A 12,049-nucleotide genomic window follows, 5' to 3' on the forward strand; every position below is an offset into this window, starting at 1 on the left:
CAATATAAATACAAGGATTCTCCATATTGATAGTTATTATCACTCTTTTGTTATATAATAATCATTAGCTTATGTTCTTGCCTATACCTGTCTTCCTAGAGAAGACTTGCTCATCTTTCAAGAATCAGTGTAAATGTCACTTTCTCTTTGAAGCCTTTCTTGCTGTGCATGTAGACATGACTATTCCCTTAGTTTTGTCACCATTGTTTATTTGTATATCTGTCATTGCATCTGCCATCTTTATTTATTTGTTTTTACCTTTTGTGTACCCAGCTTCTAACCTAGACTCTGGCATTTAGATATTTGCTACATAAATGAATTGTATTTAGAAGCTAATTCATTTGGCTTCTAATATTTACATATACTTAAACCATTCAACAAATATGTCACTTACTGTGGTGGATACTGAGAATAAAAAATTAATACAATGCATGTTCTCAATCAAGTTTAGGATAAAGTTACGATACAATATAATATACTTAATATAATGGTTTGTTCAAGGGGAGTGTGAATTAAAGTGGAGATAGATTATCTAAAGGAAAAGTAAGGCAGGAAGTATAGATATGTATTCTAGATTGTGAATATCATTCCTCAAGTGTCTGATGATCTCCTTCCACGGGGCACATTTATGCTTCTTGGTGCAGTCAGCTCCTCAGCCAGGTCCTGGCAATATCTGTGATAGCGGTACTTAATTCTCTGATGCTGGTGACATTGACCCATTTATGTTCATTATACTGACACTTGAGCATGGATTTGGAAGTTGTGAATACTTAGAATCCCAGTTGTCATTTCTAGGAGTGTGATCTTAAGCAAGTTACTCATGAGTCTTATTTCCTCATCTGGAAAATAGAGATATTTTCTGCCCCATACAGGGTTGCAGGGAATAAATTATGAAGATAAAATAGTATTGGTTTCTAGAATGTAGTGGATAATATTTCTTCCTTTTTAATTTTTTATTTATATATATTTTTTGAGACAGAGTCTCACTCTGTTACCCAGGGTGGAGTGCAGTGGCATGATCTTGACTGACTGCAACCTTCGCCTCCCAAGGTCAAGCGATTCTTCTGCCTCAGCCTCCCAAGTAGCTAGGACTACAGGAGCGTGCCACCATGCCCGGCTAATTTTTGTATTTTTCGTAGGGATAGGGTTTCACCATGTTGTCCAGGCTGGTCACGAACTCCTGACCTCAGGTGATCCGCCTGCTTCAGCTTCCCAAAGTGCTGGGATTACAGGCGTTGAGCCACTGTGCCCAGCCTGTAGTAGATATTTCTTAGTGGGTGAAATAATTTTAATTCATTTTACTTTATTTCTGTAGAACCATACTGAGCGTTTGGCTCTAATTACAGGAAAACAAGTTGGAATTTAATAATGGTGTTGATAGCTGACTTGGGTTAGGTCTCATTCTGTTGCAGCTGGTTCCTTGTCCCTCAGCGCAAAGTGCTGCTGTTAATCCAGAGAAAAGAATGCTTAGCATATAATACTCAAAAGCTGTATCACACTATGTTGCATTTAACACAAGGTGAGGGCACTGAGGGGAGGACATTTGTCTTAGTTGTTGCCTTGTGTGCCCAGCACCAAGCACAGAGCCTGACGTGTTATAGGCACTCCATATCATGTTTAAATTAGCGAGTGAATTCTGTTTAGATGAGGAAGATGTACTAATATGGAGTACCTGATGTCCACTGGGGCATTTTGGGTAGCTAAAGAAAGTGTCTATAAAATATAAGCAAAGGAGAACAATATTGGTAGCAGTTGCCTTTGAAACCATTATAATTATAGGCACAGACCTTTTTTTTAGCAGGTTGTACATTTTAAAATAAGTATAAGCTAGCTAATTTGAGTTAAAATGATCACATGTGCTGAATTAACCTAGAAGGTAAACAACTAAAAGTGAAAAGAGACATTACAACAGGTAATAGAGTTCAGAATTCACAGCTATTCTAAATTAGATTTGTAAAAGCCTTGAGTCTTACTTTAAAGGAAATACAATTTCACGTGAAGAAATGGATCACTGTTGCCATAACTTCAACTCCTGTCTTTCCTCCGCTGCTCAAACTTGGCAAAACACCAAACCTTAGAGCAGTCTCATCATCTACTGTTTCTGTTCCTTGGAGGCATGGTCTGTTGAGTGCTGCCAGGCTGACTGTCAGCTGTGTCTCTCAGTCTTGTCACCATCCTATTCCACTGTCACCAGAGGGATCTGGTGAATTGCCATCATCCCATTCCATTGTCACCAGAGTTATCAGATTTTAAATGAATCTGATTGTGTTATTCCCCTCCTTGAAATCCATTAATAGCTTCTCAGTGTTTTTAGGATAACAAACCAAATATCTTGGTATGAAAAACAGAGCTTTTAGAGATCTGGCCTTTTAGCAGTCTCTACCTGATCTTCTCTTTTCTGTATGTTGGTATCTTTGTACTACAGACATATGATACCACTTGCATTTTTCTGAATGTTTTATGTTTTTTTTTTTATGTCACTGAACGTATGATGCTGCTTCTAGGCATGCTGTTCTCTCTTCTAAAGGTTATCAGCTACAGATGATTTAAAATTCTTCAAGTTTACCTCTAGAAAACTTTTACCTAACATGATACATTGTAGGAGTCTACATGTCTTCCTTCTCACAAAACTGTGAGCTTTTTTGAGTATGGATACTCTCTTATCTCTTTAATTCCTAATGCCTGTCACTGCCTTGCACAGGATAGAAGCCTAGAAGTTTGTAATTTAGTTAATATATGAAGTAACAGAATTTATCAGAGGCTTAAAATATGTTCAGCTAAAATGGGTATTATGTGAGAAGTGGAGAAACATGGTCCCTGCCCTGTTCATAATCTTAGTTGTATGGACAAAAATGACACATAAGGCAATTAAAGCCTAATCAAATACAGCATTAAGTGAGGACTTAGGTAGAATGATTAGAAAATGAAGATAAAATCGAAAATTTCAAATCCCTTGACATTTCCTATCTGCTTTTCACTTTCTCCTTAAATGTTTACCACTACTAACATGCCTATACCTTTTACTTATTTATCTTGTTAGGTTCATAGTCCCCAGTAAAATATAAGCTTTATGAGGATTTCTGTCTGTTTTGTTCACCATGGTATCTCTGGTGCCTGACATGTGGTGGATGCTCATTAGATAGTTGTTGAGTGGATTGAATGGAGTGCAGAGAAGGAAGTGATCACTAGGAAATAGTGTTTATGAAAGACTTCATGGAGAAGTATTAACATCTTGAAGTAGACTTGAGAGAGAGTATTTTATTAGATTAGCTAGTGTTTATGAAATATGCCTATTTAAGTAAATAATTACCAATTTTATTTTCCTATGACTTTTTCAAGTCATGTTGCTCCTAATTTCTCTTAAAGCTTCCTGTGGTTATATGGTCCTCACTGTTGACTCCTCTTAGATACTTTCACAACAAAGCCTATTTAACCAGAGTGAGAGATGCTGGCCCTTTCCTTATATACCAGTTGCAATGAACATCTTCACTTTGTTTTTTAGCAGATTAAACTATGTGTAAAAAATAGGTCTGCTGGAGGCAACTATGTATTATATACAGATCTTTATACTATATGTCGTTTTGGTACCTGAGCTCTTATCTTCTATTTTGCATCTTTTAAATAATTGCAAATAAATTCAAACTTACAGGCATATCAGGATCTTTATTGTTCTGTGAATTAGGGATCATAATTGACCATTATGCCTCTAAGTTCTTGGATTTTAGCAAATCTTGACTGGCGTTTCAAATATTTGTATGTACACGTATTTATATATCACACAGAACTTATAATTGCATTTCCTACTTTTATAGTTTCCTTTCTTTTCTGTTTACTTCCCTTCTAAGACTAAAGAAATTAAAATTAGATTTTGAAGTAAAACTATTAAAAATGTTAAATCACCAAAATATTTTTTCAGCTGTAATTGGAACATGTTAGGTAATATCAGTTTGAATTTTTTTTTTTAGAAAATAAAATTATCTGTGGGCCTCAAATATTGGCTTCTCTTCTCCCAGCTTTTTTTCTCCTAAGCACAGAATTAGATATTCTTAGGCCCTTATAGCTGCAATAGATCTTAGTAAGTATCTACTTGCTTTATTTTAGTGATGAGGCAACTAAGACACAAGGACAAGTGATTTGTCCACAATTAACTAATGACAGCTAATTGATAGTAGGGCCAGATGAGAGACTAACTATCGATGAGATAACTAAGCTGTGGCTAACCTCTGTCTTATGCTAACCACTTTCAACTTTAAGGCCATACTATTTCTGGAAATATATGTGGTTCTGATGGCATTTTAAAGAAATGTTATTGTAGTGACTTGGTAGAAGAGAAGTAAGTTCCTAGAATTTTGTCAATCCACCAGTCAGCCAGACTGGGTGTAAGTGAAGCTGCGGCAGTACTTTCCCATTTTGGTATATAGGTTGTTAGCTAGTTATGTGCACAGGAAGTAATTTCCATCAGTCTGATTTTAAGCCACTGAAAAATGTTTCATACTTTGTAACTTAGTTTTTGACAACCTGAATGTGAGGATTCACATGTATTCCATAGGGAAAAGGTTGCCCAGTAAATGTATATTAAAGATAACATGAAGAACAAGATTTTTAAAAATCTGGTTAATCTTTTTCTTTTGTTTGTTGTTGTCGTAGTTGAACCTAAGAACTTAATGTATTTTGAAAAAAGCTATATGGGTAGACTCTTGGATTATCTTAAATAGAAAAATGGAAACAAAAGGGTCATGTGACTATTTTACATTTCCTTTCCCTTTTTTTTGGTGATATTTTCTAGGACTCATTTTGATTAAACTGGATTGTGCAAAAATAGCACTTTGTATTCTGTGATTTTTAGTGTTTTTTTTTTTAATGGAAGGAGATCATCTGTTTTTTTGGTAGGGGGAATGTTTAGTAAATCATGATTAGTAAATATTCAGGTTGGATAAGAAGAAATGGTTAAAGATGTAGATGTTTTAGATAACCTGAAGTTAGTATTGGCATAACTCCTGGTTGTAGTTGCCTGATGTTAATTAAATTGGATTATTTATTTTTAGTCAGTTGTGTTCATATATTATACTTTTGATGTGAAGAATATTCTGCTAGACGTTTTAAAGTCTCTTAGTTTAACTTAGTCTGAAGTTTAATTTTGTTGGTTTTCTTTTAAATTATACTCTCTAACTATAGCCTTTGTTTTGGTATGGCAAGTTAGTAATTGCCCTTTGTTCTCTTTCAGATCCCTGCATGTCACTGAGTCCACCATGCTTTACAGAAGAAGACAGATTTAGTCTGGAAGCTCTTCAGACAATACATAAACAAATGGATGATGACAAAGATGGTGGAATTGAAGTAGAGGAAAGTGATGAAGTAGGTGGAAAAATGTTTTCCTTGCTATTGTCTTAGAACAGAATGTCTGCATTTGTGTTTCTGGTCTTCAATTTTCTCTTTCCTCATGTGGCTCATTGCCTTCATCTTCAACATCTTTAGTTTTTCTTTTTACATGTTAATTTTACCCTCTATAAACATTTACATGGTTTTTCTGTTTTTCCCCCCATTTGGGTGTAAGTCTTCCCAGTTTTATAAAAACTTTCCATCTCATGTTCTTGTATTTCTCAAACATGTATCCTATTCTGACTGTATTTTATCTATTGTTGCTTTACAAACCACTCCAAATGTAGTGGTTTAAAATGACAACAGTTTATTATTTCTCCTGATTCTGTGGAATCACTGGCCTCAGCTGGGCACTTTTTCTGTACCCTTAGATATGAGCTGAGGTCACTATGGAAGTTGCATTCTCTTGGGAGCTCTGTTGGGGCTGGAGTATCTAAGACAGCCTCTTATTCTGCATAATCTCTTTCTATGTTACCTCTCATGATTCAGGAGGCTAGCCCAAACTTTATTACAGCACGGCAGCTAGTGTTCCAAGAAGGCAAGTTCCCATGTGCAAGTGTTTATCATGCCTCTGCTTGCCAATGGTTGCTAATTTATTGGCCAAAACAAGTCATTTGGCTAAGCTCAGAATCTGTGTGGAAGAAGATTCTACAAAGATATAGATAACCAGGAAATGTGATTCATTGGAGACCACCAGCATGGTAATTTACTACTGTCTTTAGTTTTTAAGCATTTGCATTTACCCTACCGGTCTGGTTTCTGTCTTAGTTTCTCCCTAAAAATTGTCTTCTTTGAGTGTTGTCTCATTCTAACCAAATCCCCTGGTCATTTTTCAGGCCTCTTCAGTCCCTTTATTGGATTTGTCACTGTTGAATTGCTTCTCTTTCAGATTATATTATAGTAAATTACATTATTTTCTACATTATTATCTCATGTGATGTAACAGTGACAGTGTCTAGTAGCATTGTTATCTAACGGAGACATTCTCTGAAGATCAGTTCTTGGCTTGCTATACAAAACGTTTATTTGAGAATGCCCATCTGTTTTCAGATTGCCCCGATTCCTCTATCTCTAGGCCAATCCAGATCCCTGACCTTTTGCTTTCTGCCTGATGTTTTTAGAGGGCTCTTACTGTTGCTTTAAACTTAGTATGTGTAAAACAAAATCCCAGTTTTGCTATTTTAAATCTCTTGTTGTTCATTTGCACCTCTGGACCTATTTCTCGATTCTTCTTCTTCTAAAGTAGATGTTGGCAGACTTTTTCTGCAAAGGGCCAGGATATGGGTTGGAATGTGTTCTCTAAAAACATGTTGAAGTCCTAAACCCCAGCACCTCAGAATGTGACCTTATTTAGAAATAGGGTCATTGCGGATGTAGTTAAGATAAAGTCATACTGGAGTTGGGTGGGCCTGTAATTCAGTATGGCTAGTGTTCTGCTAAGAGAGGAGAACACCACGTGGAGTCACAGAACAGGAGAGAAGATGACTCTGTGACAGTGGAGGCAGAGATTAGTTTTATATAACTGCAAATCAAGGAATGCTAAGGATTGCTGCTGACACCAGAAGCTAAGAGAAAGGCATGGAACAGATTCTCCCCTAGAGCCTTTGAGAGAGCATGATTCTGTGGACACATTGATTTTGAACTTCTTTCTAGCCTTCAGATCTGTAAGAGAATAAATTTCTATCATTGTAAGCCATCCAATTTATGGTACTTTATTATGGCAGTAGTATAATGAATGGAAATGAATACAGGCCAGGTGGCAAATTATTTAGCTTTAGTGGGCCATGTAGTTGCTGTTGTAACTATTCAACTCCGCCACTATAGTACAAAGTGGCCATAGACGGTACAAGAACTAACGGGCATGGCTGTTTTCTAATAAAACTTTATTTGCAAAAACAAGCAGCCAGCCATATTTGGCCTGCATGCTGTAGTTTGCCAACCCCTGCTGTAAATTAAGCTCTTGTGTTCTTAAAATATGTTCCTTTTTCTTCCTTTCCCCACTACCTTTTATCCATTCTAGTTATTTGCTTGTTCTGTTCTAATCTAGGTATTTGTTATCTTGTGTCTAGATTACTGTCTCTAAGTTTTTCCTTTCTAATCCATCATGATTATCACTTTGAGAGTGTGATAGCTAAGAGACTTAGTGATTTCTAATTGCTTATTAGGTCAGATAGTAAATCTTCAGTCTTACAGTGTCTCTGCATCAGTTGATTTCTGCTATTTATCGTGATTAAAATCATTCGATTAGAGCTCAGTCAGTACCAGTGATACCAAAATCATTACTTTCGGTTCAAATTAGATCAATTTATTTATTTCTAGAACCACTGACTATATGATAATTCTATCTTACATAGCTTCCAACTTAAAAAGTATTTGAACTGTATATTCTGTTGGTCATAAGGAACAGTGTGGTAAAATTGATGGATTATTAAGAGTTTTATTGTTATTGGAAAACAACGTAAACTTATTGTCATTTATTGTGGGCTGTTTTATTAAAATGAGTGGATAATTCATTCTCTCAACATCATTATCATTACTCCTTTTCTCTCTTTGTATTATATTTTTATAAAATAGAGGTAATTTATAGAGGTAATTCTCTAAGCCAAAGAGATTTTCTAAAATTATTATTGTACATTTTCTTAGTCATTTACAATATGATAGGATTAGCTTTGTCAAATTCCATGTCAACTCTGAGAGTATACAGTGTTAAGTAGATGAATCCTCTGTGCAGTTTTAGGTTTGTTTTTTTTTAAATTTTATTATTATTATACTTTAAGTTTTAGGGTACATGTGCACAATGTGCAGGTTAGTTACATATGTATACATGTGCCATGCTGGTGTGCTGCACCCATTAACTCGTCATTTAGCATTAGGTAGCTTCTGCAGTTTCAATGACTTGCTAAAATGGCTCACAGAACTCAGGAAAACACTTCACTGGTTTATTTTAAAGTATACAACTCAGGAACATCCAAATAGAAGAAATGCATAGGGCAAGGTATGGGGGCGGTGTGCTCAGAGCTTCCATGTCTTCTTCATTCCACCCTCCCAGCACCTTGATATGCCCACCAGCCTGGAAGCTCTTTGAATCATGAACCTTGTAACAGAGTTTTTGTAGAGCTCAATTTTCCTGGAGGTCAGTGGGTGGGACTTAAAGTTACAACCCTCTAATTACTTGGTCTTTCTAGTAACCAGCTTTATCCTGAAGCTATTTAGGGCCCTATCCTAAATCACTTTGTTAGCATAAACTCAGGTTGGTGGATGGGGGCAATAGTGAACAACAAAAGACTCACCTATCAGGAAATTTCCAGGGTTTTAGGATCTCTGTGCCTGGAACCTAGGACAAAGACCAAATATATTTCTCATTATATATATTATATATTAACATTATTAATATCATAAAATATACAAATATATATTATGTAATTATAAAATCTATTAAAATATATGATTATTATATAAATTATATATTAATATATATTAATATGTTTCTTAGCCTGGTGCTGCTATAGCAGGGTACTGTAGACTGGGTAATCTATAATGAACAGAAATTTATTGACTCATAGTTGTGGAAGTTGGAGTCCAACATCAAGGTGCTGGCAGGTTTGGTGATTCTGATTTCAAGATGGCTCCTTGAATGCTGCGTTGCCTGGAGGGAGGACTGTTTTCTCTTTATGGGGTGGAAGTAGAAGGCCCAAGAGGCAAAAGATGTGTAACTTGCCCTTTTATAAGGGCATTAATTCCTCTCCTGAGGGTTGAGCCCTTATGATCCTATTACCTCCCAGAACCTCCCTATTACCTCTTACTTCCTAACACTGCCACAATGGCAAATTTCAGTATGAGTTTTGGAGGGGACAAACATTCAACTCATAGCACACCACAATTACAAAAATATTTAAATATGAAAAGTAGCAGAAATCCACATTTCCTGAATCATTAAAAATACCTTCAAAGGAAAGAGCAGTTAAAATTGTGCATGATATATACACAGAGAAGGTATCAAGGAAGCTTTTTCAGATATTTGACAGCCTATTTGTAATTGATTGCATTATAATTCTTAAAAGTACAAGTTATTTTAATCTTTTTTACCTCCTCAGGTATACTTTTTTAATTTTTAATTTTTTTTACTTTTATAGAGATGAGAGTCTTGCTGTGTGGCTCAGGCTGGTTTCAAAAGCCTGGTCTCAAGCAATATTCCTGCCTCGGCCTCCCAAAGTGCTTGGATTACAGGCATGCACCAGCCTTTATCAGATGTTAAATGCACATGTGCGAAGTGTTATTACCACTCTGCAAAACAAATTAAGCATACATGGCTGTGTAATTTATATTTCAGTAGAAATCTTATTGAGTCTTTTAAATTTCAGTGGAATTTTAGGCATGTTGTAATAGAAGTTAGAACTAAATAAAACTTAGGTTTAAAAAGTAGAGCTTAGAATTCTTTGATATGAGAGGTGAATTTTAATATTTAAAAACAGAAGATGATATCTTTCTGTATTTCTCTTACTATTTAAATGCAAACACAACATGCCTTTGTATTTTACTATTACCTAAAAGAATGTAGAAATCCATTGTCCAGTGTGGTAGCCACTAGCCATATTTGGCTATTCAGCATTCGAAGTTGAGGTGTGCTATAAAGTATAAAACACATTTGAAATTTTGAAGGCTTATATGAGAAGAATAATATTAAATATCTAATTTGAAAATATTGATTACCTGTTGGAGATATTTTAGACATATTGGGTTACATGAAATATAATATTAAAATTTACTTCCTTTGTTTTTACTCAGTGTAACTTCTAGAAAACAAAATTATGTATGTAGCTCACATTTTATTTCTATTAGACAGCACTGATCTAGACTCTATGTGTGATGTGTTTGTATGCTTTAAAGGATGAATTATTAATTCTGCAGTTCTTGTACTATAGTCCTTCAGTTCAATATAGGTGCATTTTGATTTGTATTTCTTGTTAAAGTGTCTTTTTGAAAGAAATAAACAATAATTCTTTTATGGACCTTTACTGGCCTTCACTAGGAAACTTTATACGTTTAATAGGAAACCTTAGCCGAAATTTTAAAGTACTTAATTTCTTGTGATTTTTGTTTTGTTTAGAAATGTTGCTTTTCTAAAAAAAATTCAGAAAAGTATTTAGCATTTGAAAATTCTGTTTAAAAACTTATTTTTTTTTTCTCTTTAGTATCCTCTGTTTTGTATTTGGTCATATGAAAAATTCTTTATTTATATAATTAATATTGAGCTAATATATCTGATGGCCTATTTTATACCAGATACTCAAATAGTTGCTTGGAATAGATTAGGAACAAGATAGACAAAATGTGTGCCTTTAAGTGAACATTCAGGTAGGGCTTGTGGGAAGGAGACTAAACAAAATAAATAAGCAGGGGCAGGGGGATCATCATCAGAGCTGATGGGGGCTGTAATGTTCTATAGGGTGGCAGGCAAAGTGAGGGTAACACGTAAAGCGTATCATGTGTACAGTACTTGGACAAATAAGAGAGTAAATGTCTGATAACTTTCCAGGGCTATGTTAAAACTGAATTTGGAGTACTTGGGGTGCTTCAGATCAGGAATAGGATATAAAGCTTTTGCTGTCTAGGTCATCATCTTCTGGACCAACATAAAAAAGGTTCGATGTCAATGTGTGCAGAATCTGTGACCTGTTAAGATTGAATTGTTGATTGCATTCAAGGCTGCACGTTCTGTCAATTTTAGTGAAATTTTGGAAAGTGTAGGTATTTGGTCAACAAATAATTTAAATAAGAGAAATTAATGGTTTTGTTGCCCTGAGCACAGCAGTGGAGTTCACATTGTTGTTGCTCATTTTGTGACTGAAAAGTTTTATCATTCTTTTGTATATGAATTCTAGTGTATATGAATTTTGTTTTCTGTTCTTACCTTTCCCTCTTTTTCTTTGAATGAACATTTTTTTCATTCCTTTCCTTGTTGTAGTTTTTCTTTGTTTTTATTTACTCTTTTTCATTTTACCACCTGAAATAGGTAGTTTTAGAGGTTTTTTTCTCATCAGTTTGTTTGATATACATATATAAAACAAAATCAACTTTAAGACCTACTTATCCGAAAAGTCCATTGTACCTAGTATTTCAGTATTCCTTATGTTGTGTATGCTGCCTTCACAATACATTGTTTGCCATAATTTTTATACCTCTTGGAAAGCTTAGTTAACAACACAGATGTGTCTGTGGAGAGTCACTTAAGAAAATAGGCAAAATTAGGATTAGACAAAACAGAAGGCAATGCATTTTAAAATTGAACAGTGTGTTTTGAATTATGTTGGGTATTGTGTCCAAAAGATTAAATACATCTATTTTTCGCTGAAGTTTTCTAAGGTTAACTTTTAACTTGTGTATTAGTTTATTGCTGTGTAACAAATGACCCCAAAACTTAGTGGCTTAAAGCAACACACATTTCTCATTTCATGGTTTCTGTGGGTCAGAAATCCTAGTGCAGCTTAGGTGGGTCTTCTGGCTCTGGGTCTTTCACAGGGCTGCAATTATAATATCAGCTGGGGTTGTGTCATCTCAAGGCCTGATTAGGGGAGGATCTACTTAAAAACCTACTCATATAGCTGTTAGTCTCACAGGTCCTCAATGGCTGTTGGAGATACCAGTTTTCTGCCATATAAGTCTCTCTGTA

General features: G+C 35.1%; 1 protein-coding gene across 5 annotated transcripts in view; it reads left to right on the forward strand.

Moving 5' to 3' along the window:
- STIM2 (stromal interaction molecule 2) overlaps positions 1-12,049 on the forward strand; it is a 163,806-nt gene that overhangs the window by 55,933 nt on the left and 95,824 nt on the right. For all 5 annotated transcript variants that reach the window (XM_054485108.2, XM_054485107.2, XM_054485105.2 and 2 more), the window contains one exon: positions 5,225-5,355. In XM_054485108.2, the coding sequence (XP_054341083.1) occupies positions 5,233-5,355 (123 nt within the window). In that variant the 5' untranslated portion in view covers positions 5,225-5,232. The remainder of the gene's footprint in view (positions 1-5,224; positions 5,356-12,049) is intronic.

The sequence above is a fragment of the Pongo pygmaeus genome, chromosome 3 (genome assembly GCF_028885625.2).
Source record: "Pongo pygmaeus isolate AG05252 chromosome 3, NHGRI_mPonPyg2-v2.0_pri, whole genome shotgun sequence".
In the NCBI taxonomy this organism is placed as follows: domain Eukaryota; kingdom Metazoa; phylum Chordata; class Mammalia; order Primates; family Hominidae; genus Pongo; species Pongo pygmaeus.